Raw genomic sequence first — 26,718 nt, forward strand, 5'->3', positions numbered from 1 at the left:
ATCAATTGCAAATGTACACAAGACAAATATTTTGTCATCCTGTCTTCTTATTTAATCTTTCTGTAACAAACAGAAATTTATAAGGTTGATCTAAACACTCTGTATCTATGACTTTATGTGCAAATGAAAACTGTACACATTTATCATGGAAGTAAAATATTTATATATATAACATGTAAAAATAATTAGTGGATATCATCATGATCATTAAACATGTCAAGTATCAAAAAACTATTACTCAGAGATCAAAGTAAGGGTGTGCTGATCATATTTATTCTTCTACTCATGATTTTTACAAAAAAAAAATAAAAATAAAAATACAAAAGGCTTGACACAGCCATATTTTACATCAAAGATGGTAGCTAAAATCATGTATTTTCAATACACTGAGAAAAGAATGAGGGGGAAAGTGTACATCACTATGACAACATCAGAACTACTGATGAAAAAACTGCTACTTTTCTTGCACAAACACATGGAAATGCCCTCAATTTCAAGAGAAAGAAAGAAAGTGTGGCAATTAGAAGAAATGGCAGTTGTGCTCAAGAAACTGAGCAGTCATTTGGCATAAATAAAGCAATGAATAATGATGTTTACAATAAGAAGTACCCCAAATAATGATTTGAAGAATAAAAATATAATAAATGAAAATTTAATAACCTTTGGTATCAAAGATTTAGGGAGGAAAAAAACAAGTACATGGAAAATTTATCCTAAGTCTATTTATAAACATTTTTTCAGACATCTAATATTTCTAGATTTCATAAGCAACAGAAGATGCTAAACATAACTTACTCTTCTGAATAACATGATTTTCAAAATTTGCACTGAAAAGCATTATATACAAACTGTGAGCTGGAAGCTATAATATACAAGAAATTTCTTATGTATAAATTTTTAATATCTTTTAGTGAGTACAAAAAGGCAGCATTCTCTGTAAAGTCAGTGACAAAGCTGAGCATCATCATAAATAAATGGCACATGAATAGTTCATTAAAAAGATTCCTGATACAGAGTAATGCTGATACCATGGTAAAGAGTACATAGATAAGGGGGGAAAAATGGTACAAATGAAATATTACATGAATTGTCATAATTCTTCCGAAGTCTGTACATCTCTTACATGAAAATAAAGTCTTTATGTACAAAACAAAAGTACAACAAAGTGTTTTTTTTTTCAGTTTTTTTTTTTTTTTTACCCAGTTATTAACACATTTGTTCTAACAACTTAATGCATGGGGTACTTATGACAAGGTCTGAATTTAACTAGTTTGAATGAAATGTGTCAAATTAACATCAAATAAATTCAAAATTACACTGAGTACTAACATTATAACAAAATTCGATTACTTCATACACCTTGTGTGTGTGTGTGTGTTGCTAGTACAGGTCGGAAAGTGAAATGCCCGGTTGTTGTAAAGCTTATTTAACATACAAAAGATGAGCAGCAAATTGCAGTGATGGATGAGAAAACTCGTACATCACTTGTTAAAAGTGTTCTATTGTATAAATACCAATGACGACATGTAGCAATATAAGTTAACTTCATAAAACACTAGTATCGGCAGTATGGCACAAAGCCTTGTTATATGGTATGGGGCTGCTTTTAAAAAAGTTCATAAAAACAATGATCCCAAAACCAGGCTAAGGGAAGAACACAAACATGTGGTATCTTTGTTTTTATGTTTTTTTTTTTTAACTTTTGTTTTTTTTTAACAGCAACCTCCATTATGGAATAAAGTAAGGCTTTTGGACTTAGTGATTTTTAGCTACTTTTATTCAACATTTATTCGTTTAACAAAAAACCGACATGATGGCAGCAGAAGCAGCAGTATCTAATTTCCACCTCACTTCCAAATGAATGTACGCAGTGATTTGAAAACACTATGACTAAGATAAATTTCTATCAATCCCTCCCACACCCATCTGATTCAGTTGCAAACATTCTACATAGAAGAGATGTATGCTGTATATCATTTTCTGTGGATGATGCCATAAAGTTTACATGAATTTTCAAAGTACTTCAGGTCTGAGATTGTCATCATAATACCACATAAGTACACATTACATTCATAGGTCAAAGTTTAGTAGTTACTTTTTTTTAAAAAAAATTATTATTACAGGATTGTTGAAACAGAAGTAAGATGGAAATCAGTTTCAGCAATAAAATCACATAACGATAGGACCACTTTTTTTTTTAAGGGCTACTATACAAATAAATTATACACTTACTGGAATGAGAACTCATCTGGTATCATCTCAGCATAACACAAATAGGTGTATAATTCTTAAATGGCAATAAAAATTATGAAGCAGAGAGAGAGAGAGAGCATTATTATCACAATTTTAGAATTTCAAACATTATAATTCTTTAAAACACAACATAATAGAGACAAATGAAAAAAGTTTTCAAAAATATGGATTTTTTTTTTTTGTCACTGTGTCTGATAAGAAAATGGATATTTACAATGATAAAATATCAAGTTTGATTATATAATGCACCACATGAGAGTTCAATTCAAAACAATGTATGCAATGATAACCGACTAAATGAAAGAGCAATACATATACACATACACTCATAAATACACTTATATGTTAGTAACAAGGATATAAATATTTATAAAAAATTCTAAATGCTTAGCAGCCCAAAACTTTTACAAAAATTCATAATGTATGCTGAGATGATATCAGTGTAGTTATCTTTCAACTCTTTCCTGGCCAGAACACATTAGTATTTACAATTGCTACCAGTCACAAATAACTTCTCAAAATGTTAATTTTATTTATAATGAAAATATATTCAACTAGTCTAAAATGCAAAGGCATATACAGTCTTCAGCAAACATGAACAAACAAAAAACATGATTGATTTGATTATAGGAACATTACAATAAATAATTTCCTAAAATGATCCTGCCAAAAGCAAATATGTTTCCGTTGGCCAGAAAAAGGTCAAACTAAATGACTGGAAGACAAACAAGTACAAAGGCAGAAAAAATAGCCTGGGTGCAGGATGCAAGCAGTATAACATAGGAAAGACTTAGAAGAGACCCTTCCTTTTTTCTTTTTTCTTCTCTTTGCCATCCAAATGTCTGAAAAAATATGAAGATTGCATATCAGCAAAAGTGTTTAAAAAAACTCAGTTAAAATACTACAAAGAAAGATAATGAAAGATAAAGCCAAAGCAAATTACAGAAATATTACATCAAGAATAAACATTAAAAAAAAAAAAAAGAGAGAATTTAATATTTAAATAAAAGATAAATTAATGATTAAAAATGCAACACTTGTTACAGACTATTCTACTTTGAATTACAGAGGGCGGCAAGCAAAGTCATGCTGAAGAAAGTTCATAAATAGCAATATAAGGCATACTCTCCCTAGACAAGTTATATATATATCTTAATATTCACACAGAAAGAGCGATATCTGCATAACAGTTTTTTGGTGATGTTTGTGAATTTTCCAAAAAACAAAAAAATAAAAATAATTTTCAGATTTGCGAGGAGATAAACCTATTTGTCACCATCCTTCATTAGTTCAAATTGATGAAACTATGCTCAAAACACTTTCAGAATGTATCTTCGTATTAAAAGGAGTAATTGTATAATGGAGTGATGACTGGTTTTAGTTGTGCTTTGACTAGTGCACTCTCTCTTCTTTAATTTTTTTTAGGAATGCATTAAGGGAGAATTAAGTGGGGTACTGTATAAGAAAACTATAGTTAAGATCTAAAACTGAAGGAAAAAAAAAAGTTTTGTACTGGAATCATTTCAATCTTATAATGCCTGTGATTAAACCTGCTGATTTTGTTAATGACATCTGCCCCTTCCTTTTCTTACTCTTTAAGTACAATCACTCTGAAATAATCTTACTTATGTAACTGATAAGCAAGTGGGGAACAAGCACCTGGAAGTCTGCAGTTTTTCACTGATTTTCATATCATCTGTTCAACTTTGTTGAAATACTGAGCAGAGAAAGATTAATATAGGGTAAGTTTTCAATTACAGTTTATCCAAGCAGCACTTGATTTACATTAACATCTGATTGTAATTTAATTTTACTGACATAGCAACAAGTGCTGGCCTAGTTGGCTGTGGTTAGCGTACCTGCTCTCCAATCTGCATGTTCGAATCCTACCAAGGGCAAGGAAGTTTGTGATTGTCTTTAGGTGGGAGATGAATTTCATCGCCCGGTGTGAGACCACCGCCCTGAAGTGACTTGAAAAAGTTCCATGTTTGGTATCTACAGTGGAATTTCCAAGACTATGTAAAAAAAAAATTAAAAAAAAAAAAATACATACATACACACACATATATATGTATGTGTGACTCAAAGAAAGACTTATTATTTTTAAATAAAATTTATTCAACTGGTATCCCCCCAATAGAATGGAAAAAAGCAATTGTGATTCTATCTTAAAAAAAGGTAATAGAGATGACCCTAAAAACTATAGAGGTATCAGTATACTAAATTTCTGTTACAAAATATATAGCAGAATCTTAAATAACAAACTAATGAAATATTTCGAAAACTTTATTTTAGAAGTACAGAATGGATTTAGAAAAGGGCGATCATGTATAGACCCGGCCTTTTGCCTAATATTAATAATAGAGAAAAGAAGAGAATACAATTCAGAAACACATATTGCATTTATTGACTTTGAAAAAGCATTTGAGAAAGTTAAAAGAAAGTTAAAAAAAATATTTAACATATTAAAAGAAAGACAAATACCAAATAATATCCTAAAAGCTATCACAAGTATATATGAAAATAATATGAAAATATATATGAAAATAATCAAATACAAATAAGATTAAATCACGAGCTATCATATACGAGAGAGATAAACCAAGGGGTCCAACAGGGATGTCCCTTCTCAGCAACTCTTTTTAATATCTACTTAAATGAAATAATAATAAAATGGAATAAAAATTTACATCAAGGAATTAAACTTTCTCCTACAGTAAACTTAAACACTCTCCTCTTTGCCGACGACCAAATAATAATTACAAATTCTGAAGATAAACTACAGAAAGCTATTTTAGATCTAAATGAGATATCCAAAGATCATGGTATGATAATATCAACAGAAAAATCAAAAACTATGGCCTTTAAAGGACAAGATCCAGCAAGAACTAAAATAGTAATAGATAACAAGATCTTAGAACAGGTGAATTCATTTAACTACCTAGGATGTACGATCATATATGAAAATGAAAAAGATATAAACGTAGAAATTGCAAAATATTTAAAAATAACAGGTGTAATTAACTCTATATTTAAACCAAACCTAGTTCAAAAACAAACCAGACTAAAAGTATACAATACATTAGCCCTACCAGTCTTAATGTATGGAAGCAAAATCTGGACAATAAAACAAAAAGAGAAACAAAGATTAACAACAGCAGAAATGAAGAAATTATGAAAGAATTAAACCAAGAACCAGTAATAGAAAAAACGAAAAAATATAAACATAAATAGATGGAACACGTTCAAAGAATGAAAACAGAAAGATTACCAAAACAAGCCTTAAAATACAAGCCATTAGGAAAAAGAAAACCAGGATGTCCTCTTAAACAATGACGTCTAAGGCTGGAACAGGCCATGCTAGGCTTAAATCCTTGATATGAATGATGATGATATATATATAAATTGATAAAAATACAAAAACAAAATTCTCAGCCCACCCATGGTAAAAATGTACTATAAGTTTGCAAATAACCCTTCATGGATGGAAGTCATATAAACAATTATAATAGTAATAAATCTGTATGAAAAAGTGGCATTAGTTATAGACCCCTCCCTCTGGAAGTGGGAGATATAGTGCTGAAATAAGTGAATTATAAATTTAGTAATTTTTTTTTTTTAATTTATCCCACATGCAAGAGGTACAAGAATCTATAGTACATCAGTGCTGTATGTGAGATGCGCAGATAAGAATGAGAAAGAAAAAATATACCGACATTTTTCTTGCTGCTGTTGTGGTAATTTGTTGAAAGCAACAAATCCAAGAGTGATAATTCTTATCATTATTAAGGTTAAATAGCTGGCTTTTGGGTGCACAAATCTGATGGGTAGGATTCTAATAAGAAGAACTCCCTTGTTTGACTCTGTGTGAGATATTTAGGAATAATTTGAAATATTTTATGTGGGTAGATATATAAGAATGGAACTTAGGCATGATTTCTTAGTGCTAAAATAAGTGAACTAAATGTAAATTTATCTAAAAGTAATATACATAAAGAAAGTACAAGAAATTGAAGTTTTTAATGCTGATAGAAATGAATGATTTAAAAGAGGTTATTAAAGATCAGTGTGATTTTTTGGTAATCATGGTGTAGCTATATTTTAGTGCTGTCGGCAAATTGATAGCTATATGCTTTTTTTAATGTAACGATTTTGATAAGTGGCAAAATGTTGTCATTGCACTCTTCAGACACTGGTGCCCTTGGCAACTGCCCCAATGCTCCTACACCTCTGGCAATCATGTCAGTTACTAAATCAAAAGTTAAAGAGGTTCAATTTCTTTAACATAATGCCTAGGATGGATAGTATGATATCCTTATGCCAAACTGCATAATAGTATGTTCTCAGAAGATAGGAGAAAAGAATACATTATTGCTTCTCAGGGAAAATTTAGACTATGAGATCAATGATACAGTGTATTCTCATTGTGAAGAATTTATGGAGACAAAAACATGCATGTTGGAGTATTACTATTCCTTTTCTAGACATGTTTGTCACATGTCTTCCCTCAGGCTGCCTTTCGTTCACGGTCTACTATTAACCTTCACACACAGATCTATACACATACAAAAATTTATACCACCATCCAACACAAAAACTAGGCTCATCAGCATCCTCAAACGCCCTAACAATTTCCTCTAATGAACAAGCATTGAAGAATAAATATGAAATTATTAACCAAACATTCATAAAAAATGGCTGCAACAACAACAACAACAACAAAAAAAAAAAAACACCCAACACGATCCTCAATAATACCATTAAAAGCAGAAAAGATTACAAGAATGCCATAGCCATACACTGGGGGAATATCAGAAAAAAAAGAAGAAATAAAAAAAGAAAAAACCCTACATAAATACAACATTAAGGCAATCTTCAAACCTCTGCAAAATTAAGAAGTATACTCAGCTCATCCAATCTCCTTCCCTACTTTGCCTACCCAGGGGTTTACAAAATTCATTGCACCTGCAAACCTACCTACATAGGGAAAACAGGGTGCACCATCCAAATAAGAAAAGAAGAACAGACACCACATTATACTAACTTACTTATGTACTATAACAAGGTGACAAATACCTTGGACAGGGAAGATGCATATATAACATATACTTGGATTCTGTAAAAGCTTTTGATAGACTACCACATGACAAATTGTTAAATAAAAAGAAACAGATGGGATTGGATAACAGACTTCTGAGTTGGATCAGTGACTGGCTGTCAGATAGGTACGTATCAGAAAGTTGTATATGGGGGTGCAGTATCCTGAAAGAGGAAGATCACTAGTGGCATATAGCAGGGGTCAGTTTTGGGACCATTGCTGTTCAATTTGTATGTTAATGATATTGGGATGGGCAGATGTGATATGCAGCTGTTTGCAAATGATGCAAAACTGGGGAGAGCAGTGCAGAGTCAAGCAGATGTTATGACTTTACAGGAAGACTTGGATAGATTGCATGAATGGGCAAGTAAGTGGAATTGCAGTTCAATTTTGCAAAGTAGAAGGTTTTGAAATTTGGTAAGCATCGATGTAATGCAAAGTATACACCTGGTGGAGAAACTTTCAAGGAGGTAGAAGAGATGACAGATCTGGGAGTGGTGGTGGACCTGAAATTCAGTGGCCACATTGCACAAGTTGTGACGACATCACGTTGGATAATAACAATGATGCAAAGGATCCTGACATGCAGAAATAGAGAGGTTATAACACCATAGTATAAGGCCTTGATCAGGCTTCACATAGATTATTGTGCCCAGATTTGGTCACCGGGTTTTCATGGTAACAAGGATATGTTAGAAAGGGTCCAGAGAAGATTCACAAAGGTAGTCAGCGGTCTTTGAAATGTGGAATACAAGGACAGATTGAGAGAATGTAAATTGTAAAGTCTCATGAATAAGAGGAGGAGTGGGGATATGATTGAGACATGTACATTAGTCAGGGGTTGTTTTGACATGGAAAAGATTTTTCACAGAATGGGAGAGAGAGGGGGGGGGGTAGAACAAGAAGCCATCCCTGTGAAATGTATAAGGAGAGTGTAAGCAGGAAAGTGAGGAGAATGTTCATTAAATGAAGAGTGGTTAGTGAGAGGAACGTGTGTTGTGAATGTAAACACAATGAATCAGTTTAAGGTAAGGTTGGATGAGCATTATGTGTATCTCTCATGATGAGTCTCTGAATCCATGGAGGTCAGATGATAATAATAATAATTATTACTAACTTCCTATCTACAATTTTCCTCCAAATCAGTCTGTTACTTGTCAAGACTCCAACATTATCAGATCTTATATTTCTATCGTCTAAGGCACTTTGTAACTTATCAATCCACCTATATCTTGGTATTCCTCTGGGTCGTTTTCCTGCCAACCTGGCAGAGAACACTTGTTTTGCTAATCTTTCCTCTCCCATTCTATTTAAATGACCATACCACCTGAGATTAGCTCTGCTAACGCATTCCTGGATGCTGACAATGTCAAGTTCTTTCCTAATATCCTCATTTTTAATATGATATTGCCATTGATGCCATCTGTTCATGCCTCTAATCTTTCTCAGGACTCTCATATCTGCGGTCTCCAGTCTTTGATCAAGTGTTTTACTTCTGACTTCTTAATTTATGGATCTGACTCTCAGATACATTAGTTAAAATTGGTTTGAACACTGTTTTGTATACAGCTAATTTAGTGTTCCGACTAATTTCTCTCTTATTCCATATGAATTTATTCAATTGACTTCCCACCATACCAGCTTTGCTGATTTTGTTGTCTATTTCTTTATTTAATTTACCGTCTTCAGTAAAAATCGTGCCTAAGTAGCTGAAATGTTTTACTTGTTCCACAGGCTCCCCGTTCACAACACAGTTGACATTTTCAACAATTCTACCTATTTTCCTTGTCTTTGTCTTTTTGTTGCTGACCTTCATACCATATCTATTACAACAGCTATTCAATTTAGTCAGAGAATCTTGCAGACTTGTAGTGGATTTATTTAGAAGTAAACATCATCCGCATAAAGCAAAGAGCTGACATTAACATCTCCAATTTTGATATCAGGTTTAATACCACTTTCCTTCATAATGTGATCCATATAGATAATGAATAACAGAGGGGATAATGTACATCCTTGTCTCACACCAGATTTAACATTAAACCATCTTCCTGTACTTCCTTCAATTCTAACTGCTGACTTACAACTCAAATAAAGACTAAGTATTGCTTGATATAATGCCCCAATGACACCATATAACTGCAGCGTTTAATGTAGTTTCACAATAAAACTTTTTTTTTTTATTTATATAGATTTTTTATCATCTGTATATCATTATATTTATATGTATAAAAATTGTTTTATTTTGTTAATTCATTTATATTTAAATATACATTTTTTATTTATTTTTTTCACCAGAGGTCAGGCTAGGGTATATGATTAACAAAGCATGTTAATATCTTACTTTGCATGTGGCTTGTGTCTTGCCATATGTATGTTTTTCTGATGAAGTCAATATAGAGGTCAAAACATGAGTGTTATTTTCATAATTAGAAGTAATACTGCAACATGTGTTTTTAGAATTTATGTTTCTGTCTCCATAAATTCTTCACAATGAAGAAAATGCTGTATTTAATAAGAATTGAGAATGTACAGTTGAGAGTGGGAGTCTGTTACTGTAATGGAGGAAGTAGTGATAATATTATTATTAACACCAGCCCTCCATAGAGTGAAGAGCCTCATCAGGGAAGATACAAACTGTTACACACAAAGCTAATCAAGCTGTGCTTTAAACTTTTTAACATGTCTGCATTCACACATTCTCAGGCAATGCATTCCACTCACCAACCACTCTCCATGCAAAGAACCTGTGCTCACACCCTCTCTATATATTTCCAAGGATGGCCTCTTGTTCTATCCCACACCTCTTATCCCACTATATGAAAAATTTCTTCCATATTAACCTGGTAACAACGCCTGACCAACTTATATGTATCAATGATCTCCTTTCTCCCACTTATGAAGGCTTTGCAAATAGCATTTCCATCAATGTCTTCATACCTTACATTCCAAAGACCAGTTACTTAATGAGGTGGGAAAAGTAAACTTAGCACTTTAATGGGAAATTAAAATTTAAAGATGCTAGCTGGGAGAACAAAATAGATCATAATATAACAGGCAGAAAATTGTTAGAGAAATTTCATGACTTATCTGAAGCAACATGTTAAGTGAACTTGCTACAGGGGATACTGTAATTGTAATCTTTGATTTTGATGAACATTTACTTGCCAGCCTGGTTGGCCGAGTGGTTAGCGTATCCGCTCTCAGCCAAAAGGCTGCGGGTTAGCTTGCAGTGGACATGGATGTTTGTGATTGTCTGTGAAAATACTAGTAGTGGTGGTGGGAGATAGTGGTGTTGGTGTAGTTGCAGTTCATTGTAGTTGGTGGATTGCTGGTGGAGACAGTGTTGTAGAGTAGGTGTCTGCCTTCGATAAGTCCTTGGACTCCCTGCAGGTGTTACATAATAATAGTAATTTTATAACTAATCTGAAGTAGGTTAGATAAATTAAGATGAGATTAACCAATTTCGGTCATTCATTACTCTCAAAAAATGAGTTCTCACACTCTTACTAACCAGTTTCTATAATGTACTCTCTTTTCCACCTATCAACAAAATTTTGCAACCCACATGCTGTCAATTTATCTTCAGAGGAAGCATTCCACAGATGCTACCTTGGTCACTAGCCTTAGGAACATCTCTGCCACCTCCTCATCCCAAAGAAATCCAGGTGACCAAACTCGTCCTCAGCGGTCAAGATGCAGATATATCAAAGTCTTTTAAAGAGGGATAACTTCCCTGTCTCTACTTCAACATACAAATAATCCTTTGAGCTATTTTCTCCATTTTTACATGTACTCTGAACTTTGGCCAACTGTCCACTATTACCCTCAAATACCTCATTAGTTTCCAGCAGTTGAGTACCATTAATGAAATACATAGCAGTTTGCTACATTAAACTGAAAACCTAAGGTAGGCTCTCTATATTACCTTTATTATGACCCCCCCCCTAAGTTTTGCATAATGTGAAGCCTTGTTGCACTCCAGTAGTCCCCCAGTCTCCTGGGGACTACTGGAGTGCAACATCGTCCTGGATTCTACTTCACCTATTCATTCCCATTCATGTAACAGATTTCCATGAATTATCCTATCAGATGCTTTTGCATAATGCTTTAGCCATCACTAAGCTATGTTGCCCCACCCCTGAGAGTATAGTATTTCTATCCTTCAATTCCTGAATTCTACCTTAAACCAACTTTAGTGATACCTTAACCATCATTCCTGAGATAATACTTCTTCCTCTGCGCGTTTTCCGGCTTCCATTGCAGGGTCCACGGTGTTACGTAGATACGACTCTTGTTAGTACAACCCCCAGCTGGCCTGTTACCGAGCCTGCCGCTGAGGGGAAATGTATTTTTGAATGTAGCAGTGTGTGTCCATGGGGCCAGTTTGCCTGCTTGCCGGATGAAAAACCCCAGATAAACTAGGGGGAAAAACCCAGTTTATCTGGGGGTTTTCATCCATTCCTGGGATAATACTGATCGGTAGTAATTGTTACTTCTATCTTGGAGCCTCTTCACATAAAGGAACCATCATGCCCTCAACACTTGTTAGGAACTGAGACTTAAACAGCTTGGTTGGAGGTGCCAGTTTTCTTGTAGTCTTGGAACAAACAGGTTGTTACTCATTCAATTTCCTGGTTGTAATATGTTGAACACCTCCAGTTCATCTACCTCTATTCTCACATCAATCTCCATTACATTTGCAATCCTGATATTTAAAAACTGGATGGCACACCAATGAAAACTGATTTGCTTATGACTAATTTTTAATGCTTCTGGTACCTTCCTGCTATCAGCATTCATTAAAAGTTATTCAACCAGTGGCGTAGCTAGAGCTTTTGCCGCCCGGGGCAGTCCCTGAGTTTTCCGCCCCTCTCAACACACACCAAAAATACTACAAAAAGTCAAAACGACGTATAGGGAAATAAATTAAAACACTATGTTTATTTTGGAAGTAAAACTTTAACTTCGACATTCTAAAATGTTATTTTTCTTGCTTTTCTTTTAGCAAAATTGTCGATGACAATTGTGAAGTCTATTTCATAGTAACCTAGGTAATTCTTAATCTATATTATTTAGAAAAACTCCTCTCCACAACTAGCAACTTACAGCAATTGTGAGGAAAATTCGCAGTAGTATTACAATATTTGGAAATGAGTTTTCTCGAGATTGTATTTTAGAATTAACTGCAAAAGTTCAAAAAGGTTCAAAGTGCTGCCCAGGGCAGACCGCCCCCTCCTAGCTATGCCACTGTATTCAACAATAATCATTCTTTCTTTTAAGGTTACACAGCAGTCAACATTCATAGTGAAGAATTTATAGAGACAAAAACATCTGTTGAAGTAATTACTTTACTTATAATTAAGAAAATAACACCCAATGTTTCTACCTCTGAATTGAGGTCATCAGCATCATCAAGAAAACATACATGTGCACAGGACACAAGCTACATGACACTACACAAAAGTAAGATAAATCTCAATGCTTTGTTAATTGTTTATATAATAAAATTTATATAAAATTATTATATATATAATTAAGCTTACTTTTGTGTGGTGTCATGTAGCTTTTCTCCTGTGCATATGTGATTTCTTGATGATGACCTCGATATAGAGGTCAAAATGTCAAGTTATTTTCTTAATTATAAGTAATTACTCCAACACTTGTGTTTTTGTCTCCATAAATACTTCAACATCAATAATCATTGTTTTTCTTACTAAGTACACAGTGAAAGAACTCTCTGGATTCCCTTAGTCCTGCTCAGCTAATTTTCCCTCATAATATGATTTTGCCTTCCATACCATATTAATAACAATCCTTGTCCATGCTTTGCACTCTCTCAGCTTTTCCTTTATATTCCCTCTCCACAATGTTTTTATGGTACCACTGATTACTTTAGGTATGCAAGTCTGATACTACTTCCTCTCAAACACTGTTGACCATCTTCCCACACATCACTGATATCTTTCCCATGTGTAATTTCTTATGCCACTGCTCCAGGCTTCCTCCCAAGACTGCTATACAGTCACTACCTCTGTAGTTTCCCATTTGCTCCTTCTTAAATGAAAATTCCACATGCTTAACAATCCCCCCCTCCCCACCCTCAGTACAAGACAGAAACTGTATGATCACTTTCCTCATTTGGAGGCAACCTTGGTTATGATTACATCATCTGATACTTTATTACCAGATCCAGCATCTCAAATCTTGGGTCCTCTCTATTATACACTGCTTCAGGTAATTTTTACTTAGAAATTGCACAAATTCTATTTCCATAGTGTAATGTGCCTGTTTCTCCTTCCAATCTATGTTCCCATAGCTGAACCCCCACCTCTATCTTACACCAGATATCTTCAGACATACTGTTTCCCTCAGCCTCCCCTCCTACTTGTTGCTATTCTTTTCTATCATCAGTACCCTTCCCATGCTGTTCCTTCTATCTTCCCTGAAAATATAATGTTCCTTGCATTCTATAGTATTATTATTACATCACACCTCAAGGAGCCCTTGAACTTATCATGGGAGGATCCATTATTTCCCTATACAACTCAAAATCTCCTCTATTTAATCCTCCTACTACACACTGTGATACTACCACTGCGACACAATGCCATCTACTGCCTATTACCAATAGTATTTTTTGTCTGTAAATTGGCTGTGTCCTGTTGGCTGATATGTCTGTATGTGAGATGAAAAACCAGAGTTACTAGGAGAAAAAATTCTGCTGCCTCCATATAAGATTGGCTAACTCAACTTCAATTGAAAAATCCCATATAAAGATTCCTCTCATCATGATGAAAAATCAAATTCAGGTCTTTAATCAAAGGGTGCAATGTCCTGTTGTTCGTCCAAGTGCACAGAGGTGCTTAAAAACTGAAAGGGCCATTTTGATTAAGGTTTCATTCCTCAACTACTGAAACTGTACAGTGTCTTTCCCTGATGTTTTACAGCCTCTACTACATCCCTAGCTACAGTTACATGCTCACTGTATGTAACTTCATGATACCTTAGATATTATCACGATGATGCTTGGCCTGAAAAAACTGAAAATACACTACAATGAAAAATATCATTCACTAATCAAGTCTCAGTGATGCCAATAATTTTTGGCAAAGTAGAGATGACCAATGATCAAAACTCCTTAACTTAATTAACAATGCTTCTGCCATTTGTGTACACAAATTTCAATATTCCCTTGGGTCCACAAACTACCCCTGTGTCGTGAAATTAATTCAGTTTTTGGGAACTGAGATCAAAATATTTGGCATGATTGTTCCCCTTTTGCCACTGATTTGTCCCAGGGTTCACAAGCTTGCTCGCCTTCCAACTCAACAGCTCCAGTTCCTGTGATTTTGGCACTTCCAACCTTTCAATGAACATTTTCTCTAAATATCTAGCTACAAAATCATTTAAATGCAATCCATCATCATATGCAAGCTCTTTCATCCATCAAATTCTCCAAACATCTACAAACTGCACATCATTCTCTCTGCACAATCTTTACATTGATTTATTTGTAATTCCCTCTTATCATACCACACAGTGGGCTTTCTTTACTCTCTCATTATTATCATTTATTTGCTTCTCTCATTCCATATTTTATGCTTTTCAAATCCTTCATGCCTGCCAAAACAATAAAATCTTTTACTTTCCCTATCTATATTCTAACAACATCACAAACATTCCTGATCTTCATCAGGGAATCAATGATTGTCACATTCTTATCAAGCCCACATCTTATCATAAAATCACTATCCTCCCTTATTTCTGATTTCTCTTTCAAGCCCTTCTTAATTATTTCTCTTCATTCTCTACTCTGCTGTAACATATGCTAGACACTTCTCAAGTAACTCAAGTTTAACTTTTGTCCTGTAAAAGACTCTGCACAAGCACAGTATTTATTTCATCAATACACCTTGTCATTCACATTTCTTTATGACATACTTTCTAATTTTCCCACTACCTGCACTTCTGGCACTAACTCATGAAATACAACACATTCTCTTGTCACTCTTGCTTTTAAACCACAAACCATCTGCCTTTGGTAATGAGTACGTGGCACACACACAGATTACATTGTATGAAGTCTATAATAGTAAACCCTAATTTAATAGCATTTTATTAAATAAGCACTGGTTAGCATTGTTCCAATCCACAAACAGTAATTGATTTAACATTTTTTTTAAAATTCTAGTTACTTATTTGAATGTACCAATTATAACATTCTGATAACATCTAATATGTGTAGTTCACTGTTTCAGTTTTTTTTATTTTTTTGCCCCTGACGATGTAACTTTGATGATTTATTAAACTCGTAGAGTTATATTTGTTTATTAAACTCATTATTTATCTAAAAACATGTGGTCTCAATACTGGAAACTTTCTACAGAACTGTAAACTACAGAAACTTACATATTGATCAAGTACTAGTTAGTTGAAAAAGAAAAATATCTCCAGAAGCAAGGCTTACAAAATAACTCAATACAGGATGAGGCAATTGTTGATATCTAACTCATTTGGTGGTTGAAAAGGTTGGAGGAAAGAATAAACTGATACATGATCATCTTATCTCCTATTCATGACCACCTGCCTTCAGTTATTTTGGTTATTAATTCAAAATCACAAAACCAAAATTTCTATTTCAACTGAGATTCCATTTTTCTGACCTCTTGCTAAAGTCTCGGTTCTGTCTTTGATCTTGAGTACAGTAGTGTGTGCTCAAGATCAAAGAACAATAACACAGAGGCAACTATTATCATCATTATTATTACCCTAAGACCCCATGGAATCAGAAACTCATCTAGGAGGTCCCTTTGTCATACGCAGCTCATCATACTGCACCTTAAACACACTCAAATTTTCTGCAGACACCACACTCTCAGGCAAGGCATTCCAATCATTCACAGCTCTGCATGCAAAAAACTTGCTTCTCACTCCCTTGTTCATGCACCCCTTATACAGCTTCCAGAACAAGAGAACCTCTTGTTCTCCCCTAATCTCCCACAGTTTTCTGAAAAACCACTTCAACATTGACCCTACAACAATCCCTTACTAACTTGTAGGTCTCTATCATATTATCCCTCTTCCTCCTATCCACTAGACTCTGTAGATTGCATCTTCTCAACCTTTACTCATATTCGACATTCCAGAAATCAGAAACTACCTTAGTCAGTCACCTCTGGACCCTTTAGAACATCTTTTAGAAAACCAGGTGACCAAATCTGTGCACAGTAGTCCATGTGTGGCCTAATCAGAGCCTTATACAATGGAACAAGAATCTCCTCAGTGTCCTCCGCATCACTCCCAGAATTCGTTGTTGTCCTCACAATTTTGCAATATGTCTTTTAAATTTTAGATCTTCATCCACCATCACCCCAAGATCTCTCATTTCTTCCACCTCCAACAATATATCCCCACCAAGCATAAATTCTATGTCCTATCTTTCTTTTCCAAAATTTAAAACCTTACATTTTGCAACATTGAAATGGCATCCCCACTCCCATGTCCATTCACTCAATCTTTTCAAGTCTTCTTGTAAAGCCACAACATCCGCTCTATTCTTCACATAGTTCGTCCCAACTTTGCATCATCATCTGCAAACAACCGAATATCCCCATCCAAATTCTCACCAATATCATTAACATACAAGTTAAACAGCAATGGCCCTAAAACATCCCCTGAGGCATGCCACTAATGACCTTCCTCTTCCAGGATATTGCTCCCTCAACTCACAACTTGCTGATATCTATCAGATAGCCAATCTCCGATCCAATGCACTAATCTAATATCCAACCCCATCCACTCTAGTTTGACTATCACTATCATGCAGTAATCTATCAAAAGTCTTTGCAAAATCTAAATATACTACTGTGTATCCCTCTAATTTGTCGCCTTATTGTAATAAGTAAGTAAATTACTAAAGCATAATCTCCCTTTAGCAAATCCATGCTGTCCATCAAAGATAATACCACTGTTGTCAACCCAATTCTGAATCCCACATCCTCTCCAACACTTCGACCACAACATCTGACACACAGATAGGCCTATGATTTTGATGCTTGAGTTCTATCACCTCCCTTATGAAGTGACAATGGAACAAGGGAGGTGATAGAACACTCCTTTGGAACTTGACCCACTGCAAGACTCACATTAAACAAATATGCCAACTCTCTGGCACATTCCTTCAAAATATCTTGGTGATATTTTATCAAATCCCACAGCCTTATTCTTATAAAGAATTTAAATATACAAGAAATGAAAGATACCAAGAAATTATATACAGGTATCCCTCGATGTTACCACGTATATCAAAATCGCGTTAATCAAATATAATAATCAATGGTAAAAAGTACAATTCGTCCATGATCGATTACTGTAATAATAGTTTGTTTTATATGGTACTCTTTTAAGAAAGATAAAAAATGAATGCAAAGTAAATGTTTAATAAATACTTGTACATACATTAGTTACTGCAATTTTTTTTAAATCAAAAGAAGCTATAAAAAGTCGTTTGAACAATTTTAATTTTTTCCTTATCAGCATAAATTCTACGATAACAAGCAAAATGACTCTCCAGACCTTGGCAAACAAGCATTCTTCGATTAACATCTGGATCCATATCCATTACTTGCTGCTTAAGCGATTCGAAACTGCAAAATATTCCATCCAGTTCTTTGACTGTTATTTCCTTTTGAACCCATCTTCGCATTCCATTTGTTCGTTGTCTTCATATGTGCGTTGTTCAATTTCAAGAAGATTGTTGTCACTGAAATCTTTTGAATTTGAATCCAATAATTCTTTAACATCTTCTGCATCAACACCATCAAAACCGAGGTTTTCACCAATTGCAACGATTTCTTTGACCACGTTGTTCACAGGATTTTGAAAACAACCATTAGCGCATTCTGGCAGAAGGTTTTTCCAAACAGCTTTCATGCAATTAGAAGACACTTGCTCCCACGAGTCACGAATGTTCTCAATTGCGTGTTTAATGTTAAATTTTTTCCAAAATTTGTGGAGTGTAATCGCATTTTCTCCCATTGTTGTTTCTACTGCCTTTGAGAATGTCTTTTTAAGAAAATAGGCTTTTAAAGTTGCAATAATGCCCATGTGTCCATGGGTTGTTGCAATGATGTTGTATTTGGTGGGGAAAATAAAACTTTCACATTCTCACACAGATCATTAAGAGAATTCGGATGACCACGAGGCTAGCAGCCTCGTGGCGCAAGCATGATTTTGCATGGTAAATTTAAAGGCGCGTTAATTAAAACTCTTGCCGTGTATATCACGGGATTGCTGCAATTAATTTCACCATGATAATCAAATCCGCATTAAGCAAGGGATACCTGTACTTGGTTTAATCCTTTATCCAATTGTAAGCAAACAGTTTGCACCTTAACGATTTTCAGGACTGGGGCAACTCATACATAAAAGTTACGACTTCACATCACTTGCCTTATTTATTTATTTTTGGCAGGAAGGAAAGTATCTAGAATAGTAAGGAAGACAAAAATGGAATATGGAAAGAGACTAGTACTATAATCTAAGGAAAATTCTATGGGATTCTTTTGTTATGTGATCAGTAGGGATAGAAATGATTGTGGATGAATGACTCTGTTACAGCATTGAAAGTTCAGAAATGCATGAGGAGGAGAGTATATTTTGAATATCAAGTACTCTAGAAATCAATAAGGCAGGACAGGAATGGATTGGATTTCACTGCATATTTTTTTAAAAGAATGTTGTCAAACTATAGACCACCTTGTATTCTGCATTTATTAAGATTTTCAAGAAATTAACAAGAGATCATATAAAAAATCAGGCAGATGAGGGTAATATCTATGACAGCATGGATTTTAGAGAGTGCTCTTGTTAATAAAGTAAAGAGAGTGGACACAGTCAGTTAAGATATCAGGTTAATGAACTGAATTGGAAATTAGCTGTGATAGATAGCAGAGAGTTGTGTCTGGGGAAGTATCAAGTAAGATCATGAGTGGGGGGGGGGACTCCAGAGGACTCAGGACAGAGATCCTGTTTAGCTTCTATGTTCAATGATACTTTCACTGGATTGAAGGAAGATATTCAGAGTTGTTTGTAGATGAGGTGAAGATTGGAAGGAGTGCTGATGTGGTAACCCTTCAGGAGGATTTGAATATGGACTGAAGGGAATATGAATAGAGATTATCAGTTTAATGCAACTAAATGTAGGATCTTGAAATTTGGGATCCACCAGTGGAAGGATGCATACTTTACTAGTGAAGCTATGTGAAGGATGCAAGGGATCTAGGGATGATAGATGATAAAAATCTGAAGTTTAGGGGACGTATTATGAAGGTAATCTAGGGTGCTTACAGCATCAAAGATAAGCTGATCTCCTGGCTACACTTCTGCATAGATGACCAAGGCAAATTGCCTTCTAACCATACCAAGATTCTGAGCACTGTATGACTCTTGCAGTTTTCCAGCAAAGACACCAGAAGAATAAATATTAAATAACTTGGAAACTAAAAACTCTTCTGGTCCTAATGGATCTCTCCAATTGTACTCAAACACTCTGCCCCAGAGCTAATGTTGTCCTACATCTCTCCACAACCCTCTATTACTATGCTAGTGCTTATCATAATCTAAATATGGAAAAGCAACTGGAAGAGATGAGGAGAAGAGACTTGAGGGGTATAAAAAGTTTACAATGGCACTGCATAATTCTGAGTGCATGGTCAGAAGGTCATATTCTGTATTGCGTGTTCCAGATGAGAATTTTTCAAGCATACTTGCGAAGGGTCTAAGATAAATTTGGAAGGAGATACTTAAAAATGAACAAGTTGGGTTTATGACAAATAGGGACTACCACGAATGCTATATATGCACAGACACAAAAATATAATAAGTAAAATTTTATTTCAAAATATTTCAATTCGAGACTAACAGATCATCATTAGTGTTAAGCCAGTTCAAACAAGGCAGAATGCTAACAATGGTTTATTTAAATGTTATGAGTCGCAGGATGGCATAATGAGGTATAATAAACAACAAGATGTAGGAATGATGTAGTAAAATACGTAGATGACAAAAAACTATTGATGGTTGATAAGAATGAGACCTTCCCAGATTGGAGAGATAGTTGTCCCAATTTAAATTAGAACAATGTAGTAAAGTTTCAACATTTTTCTTGAATAAGCATTTGAATTTGAAGAGGCATCAATGAAGTAGATGAGTTCTTGACCAGAATATTCTATGGTTGGTGTCAATCTCATGCTATGCTAAACCAGATTTGTCAGGTTTCTTATTAGAAATATATGATTGGCATCAGCACCTAGTATTTTTCTTGTGTGCGCGATTAATGTTCGGCACCTTTCCAAAAAAGTTTTTTTTGAATAAAGTGTGAATAAAACGAACAGGAAAGGAAAAACAAAAAAAAACGCTTTACGGTATAATGTTACCTACGGATTAGTCCTGCTTATACAAATATTTTTTACATGGAACTCAACAATTAATCATAAGTTGATTTATGATACATCAAAAAATAAAGAAGAACTATTTTAGGTATATTTTCGTAAATTTTAATCAAATATTACAGTGATATAATCGGGTCCAGGATACAATTTCAGAATTTATTTGATCGTTTCCGGGAAGATCTGAAGGGGCTCGAACGGAAGACAACGTACATCCATAATTATATGTACCATTTGTTGTTCGTTTAAACTCTTATCTCATATTTTTTGACATCTTTTAGGCACCTTTTCTTCTGCGGCACCTGTGTATATTGCACACGCCATCAGCCGGACCTGATTGGCATCCTTGTAATCTTTCTTCTACAGAGCAGTCTGTAGAAAAAAAAACTATCCAAAGTAGAAGAGGAGGAAATCACAGAGAACTTCATGTATGACTGGATGGAAAAGAGGAGATCATTTATCCTTAGAGGAAGACAGCCAGGAGGAGAGTTTACTAATAGGAAAAAAAAATTAGGTACTGGCTGTACTTCTTGAAGATTTCTAAAATTGGTTCAGAGATAACTGAAATATACAGAATTGGAACCTTAATTATTAGTTCTGGCTTGCTGAAGCAGGCTTGTAGGAGTCAAAATTTTGCTGTATTTTCTGTTGGAGAAAGCTCTTTCTTTTGCATGATCACTGGATGTTAAAAAGTTCTAGTTTGACATCCTGGCTGTTAAAGCAGACAAACATGAGCTCAATTGAGTAATTTATGATACCAATTTTTTGAGATGGGTGATGTACAGACTTCTGCACATGTGAAAGTAAGTTTGGAGTAGAGCAAGATGCCTAAGACAACCAGTTTATCATCCTTTTCTATATCCACAGTGAAGTTTATATGGGAGGGGGTATACTATTTTTGTTAGAAAAGCTGGTAGAATATATCTTTTGGGATGGGCCAAATGGTGACATCATCATCCATGTAGACAGGATACCAAAACGAGAGTTGGGGGTTGTATGGAAGAGAAGAGAATTTCTCTAAATATTCAATGTAGAATTCACTAGTGCTGGAAAGAGTGGGCTTACTACTGAAGTACCTTTGATCTATTCATAGAGTTGATTTTGCAGATAAAGTAGCTGGAATGGATGAAATCTAATAATCTAATTAAAAGAAACACACGTATTAACCACATTGAAAATTATTTAATGTAAATATTTCATCCTAAGTATCTTAGGACATCATCAGTACAGTAGTTTAAACAATAATAGGAATAACATACAGTTAGGGCGCATGATTGCAATAGAATCCCAATAAACATGCATAACGTGTTACAGAAGTAAAAAAAAAACAACAACAACTAATAATAATTATTTTACACAATTTTGTATGACAATTTCACATACTTTAGGAATAGTAAGAACGTCGTTGCAGTTTAAATTTGGTCTGTGTAGTAGGGCTTCAGAACTTTCTTTATATAAATGTTCATGTTTATATAAAGATCTATGTAAAAGTTTAGACTTTTCCCAATGGATCCTATGGCTTGGATTTTCAATTCCATGTTGAGAGAGGGCAGATTTTTGCGGTTTAAAAAGGCGAATGTGGTCTTGATGTTCTGAGATGCATTTCTGAACAGACCTACCTGTCTGTCCAAAGTAAGACAATTTGCATGAGCATGGAATCTCATAAACAACAGGCAACATCAAAGATGAGAGTTTGTCCTTTTACATAGATCTTTATATAAAGAAAGTTCTGAAGCCCTACTACACAGACCAAATTTAAACTGCAACGACGTTCTTACTATTCCTAAAGTATGTGAAATTGTCATACAAAAGTGTGTAAAATAATAATAATAATTATTATTATTATTATTTTTTTTTTTTACTTCTGTAACACGTTATGCATGTTTAATGGGATTCTATTGCAATCATGCGCCCTAACTGTATTTTATTCCTATTATTGTTTAAACTACTGTACTGATGATGTCCTAAGATACTTAGGATGAAATATTTACATTAAATAATTTTCACTGTGGTTAATACGTGTGTTTCTTTTAATTATGATCTCACCACAGGTTTCGTTATTTAGAAAAAAAAAAAAAACCCTAATTATCTGACTAAATCAGGCAGGAAGGTTTGCGAGGAACATTTGTAAACAAGGATTCTACATCGAACTGACCATGATATCGCTTTTTGAAGAGATTGGACTTTCTGCCTAAAGTGAAAATCTTATGAATATTTATAAATGGGTGAGAATTTCAAATTTGAGAGCTTAATCAGGAAACATTCAGGCTGCCCAAAATCATCTAGATAATATATGTAAAAATGCAGCAGCACTGAATTGATAGTCAACAGCTGTATATATATTATTATTATTATTATTATCATCATCATCATTGTGGCATATATGTGGAGTCTGAACTCATCATAGCTTTCCCCAAACACATTTACTGACAAAGCAAACAACCATCTTTGCAACCTATTTCATTTATTTGCCACTCTCTAAAACATCTTCATGCTCTTGCTAGTCACACTCTTATCATGTATTGAAATATTTCTTCTCTGCATCTGTCCTACAAACCTTCCTTAGTAATTTATATATTTTTATCATATATCTACTTTTCCACCTATCAATTAAATTTTATAACTAAAACCTTTGGCCTATTCTTAGGGAGCATTCTACAGAACTGGTGAGGACAATTCAGACGACTGTGCACACCTGGATTTTGAGAGGGAATCATGCAACTCTAGAGGAGATACAAAAGCTGGTAACAAAAGTTATGAAACATTAGCTATGAGACTAGACTGGAAGTGTATATCTGCAATTTAGTGGAGAGAAAATGGAAGGTAATAAAACTGAAATATAAGTAGATGTATTTTCTGAATGATCCAGGGAGATTCCAAATCCACATGATGTGAGTCTTGACAATAAATGAGTTTAAGGAGTTTTTCTGGTGCCTGCAGCAGACTTCCTAAAGTAAGTCTCTAGATACTATGTAGGTCCTGTTAATAATAATGTTTCATAATACTACATCTACCTGGTTTTGAATGCAGTGCTGGATATTTCCACAGAGAGGCTTACTGTCTGGTTAGAAAGTATGATTCTAGATTGGAATCATACTTCTAACTTTCATTCTCTGCTATTAATTTGGACAAGAATTTTTCGTCATCTCTAAAATGTTCTTGAAGAATATGGCATGCACACACAATTTTGCTCCAATTTGTCAAAAGTTCAATTCTTCACTAGATAAAATCTAGTGGCCTATTGAATAAGACAAGTGCACCATATCTAGTACTTCATGATTAGTATGATGTCTATCTTCATGGATTAATTCTTGCAGTTTTTCAGCATTCTCAGTGGTTGGCCTCAAAGACAGATGATTTAAACTTGGAATCTTCAACTGATATTCTTACACTCTTGAATCTAGAAAATCACTCAAAAATCTGCATTAAGTATTGATCATATAATCATAAAAAAGGTGTTTTCAATGGTGATACTATACTGGAGCCTCCGGAGCTCAGTCAGCATAGATGAAGCGCTTTGGTCAGAAAGGCCTGGGTTTGATTCCCGTCCATGACGTGAGGAACCTTTATCTGGTCTCTTTCGACTACAGGTGAATTAACCAGTCTCATACAGAGGTGGAAGGTTTTTTCTCCCAGTAGCTTGGGTTTTTTATCCCTCAAAATAGGTAAACCGGTCCTGTGAATGAACGAACGCGCGCGCACGGCTACAGTCATAAATACTTATGGCAAGGAAGGCAATAGGAAACTACCTTGTGTCATTATCTCCCTAGTAATCAGCTGCAACCTTCTCAAAGAGAGAGGAAGGCACAGGATTAGGATACTATTCATTATCACAAAAACTTGGGCTGTTTTTGGAATACATGTTGAAGATACAACTTTTTTTTTTTTTTTGTGCAGTTTGGCCATTAAAAATGATCATTGAAATTACTAAAAAATTAAGAGCAATCCTAAATACCAAATTTCATCAAACTATAGAGGAATTCTTATAATTTTGAATAATTTTCAAGTAAAAATAGTCCAATTAAAAAAAAAAAGCTTTCTTCAACCAGTCCTGAAGCTAAGACTAAAAATTTGCTGCATTATAATGTACAGGAATCCATTGTTTTACATGGTTAATGTATCCCATGAAAATGTGTTAATGGAATAGCAATGGGGAAAAAAAAAAAAATCATCTATTATTATTATTTGTTTACATACATTTGTTTTTACCAGTTTTATTGCCAATATAATCATAAAAGATAATAAAATGCCATTGAAAGTTTATTAAACACTGCATAATATGTATTCATAATTATAACAAGTATATTTATATAAAAAGTTTGAGAAATATTTGAAAAGGGTATGTGTTATGTATAATAGTGGGTTATGCTTCTTTTTTTCTGATGTACACCTTGCAGTAACAATTCATAATTTTATCTACATTCTGGTAGACCTTGTATACTGCAATCAAGGTTTGAGTAAATATCTAGCTGCTTTAAAATTTCAACAACTCAAAATAATGATTCAAAGTTCTTTTAAAAATTATGTCCTTCATTGGTACATTTTCTTCTGCATCACAAACACTTGTTCTTTATGCAAATATGATAATGAGATCATTATCACTTAGTTCTACTGAATGGAAGTTTAATAATTAATAATTCCTGAACATTTACAGTGTCCATTTCATTTAAGCCTAGTTCTTTCCCCAAAGTTAACAATTTCTTCAACAACAAAGTCCACCTGTTGTGTAAAGCTTACAAAATCAAATGCGCAATGCGGCAAAAGTTTTTTTCATACAGCTCTCACGTTAGTCTATGTTACTGGCACAACTGGAAGAACAACAGAACATTGCACCCTTTGATTAAAGACCTGAATCGGATTTCTTGTCATGATGAGAGGAATCTTTATATGGGATTTTTCAATTGAAGGTGAGTTAGCTGATCTCATATGGAGGTAGCAGGATTTTTTTCTTCTAGAAACTTAGGTTTTTCATCCTACATACAGGCAAATCAGCCATGAGAACACGTCATTTACAGACAAAAAAATACTCTTGTGTTGGGGGGGGGATGTAGATGGCATTGTGTGTATAGTTGGAGGATGAAGTGGTAGGTGAAATGCATGCAGTGGAGTAGGGTGCTATCCACAATGAGTGCACAATTAATCACGTAATAATTATAATAACGTGTTACCAGGGCCGTTTTAAGGCATGAGCACACTGGGAAGTTGCCCAGGGGCCCCATGCTGCTATATTGTTCATGAGAGATCTCTTGGCAGAGTGTATAAATTACTTGACCTCTCGCTGGAATACTGAGCTAAGAAAGAACTGGAGATAGCACACAATACATCAATAACTAAATACTTTTCATACTATAAATAAAATTTGTGTTGATTAATCCTCGCTTTACAGCATGTTTTTTATGTTTAAACACTGATTTTGTTAAAAGTACCAATAAAATCTATAGGCTTAATTTTATTGACTGTTTGCATTTTTATTCCCATAGGCGGGCATGTAGGGGGCCCCTTAACAGTATTGTAGGCCCCAGGGCCTTCAACACTGTTAAGACAGTACTGGGTGTTACCACATATTTTCTGTAAATGAAAATTTGAAAGAGGATGTTAGGACAAATGTTTCGAGTTAGACACTACAATAGTATTGTTTTAGCTTGTCTGTTTACAGTATGACGTCTGTGGGAAAGGAGGTGTTTTTCATTATGTATGTTCATTTTCATTTCAGTAATTACACTAATTGTCGGTAAATATAGTATACACACTGTACTGTTATTTACTGATACAATAAAACTATGCCTTGCTTCAAGGTCAGCCTGAGAAGTTTTAACCAGACCAGCATGAATGTGTTAAGTCAGTGATTCCCAACCTATGGGACGTACCCGCTTTGGGGGATGCGAAATACTTGGGGGGGGGGGGTACAGAGAAAGT

General features: G+C 34.5%; 1 protein-coding gene across 1 annotated transcript in view; it reads right to left on the reverse strand.

Annotated features, from left to right (window-relative positions):
- Positions 1-251: 251 nt before the first annotated feature.
- LOC150103585 (septin-7-like) overlaps positions 252-26,718 on the reverse strand; it is a 210,644-nt gene continuing 184,177 nt past the window's right edge. The window contains exon 13 of the mRNA XM_090398309.1: positions 252-3,095. Within this exon, the coding sequence (XP_090254435.1) occupies positions 3,044-3,095 (52 nt within the window). The 3' untranslated portion in view covers positions 252-3,043. The remainder of the gene's footprint in view (positions 3,096-26,718) is intronic.

Source organism: Typopeltis vanoorti, chromosome 9 (genome assembly GCF_054136105.1).
Source record: "Typopeltis vanoorti isolate ZY-2024b chromosome 9, IOZ_Tvanoo_1.0, whole genome shotgun sequence".
Taxonomy (NCBI): Eukaryota; Metazoa; Arthropoda; class Arachnida; order Uropygi; family Thelyphonidae; genus Typopeltis; species Typopeltis vanoorti.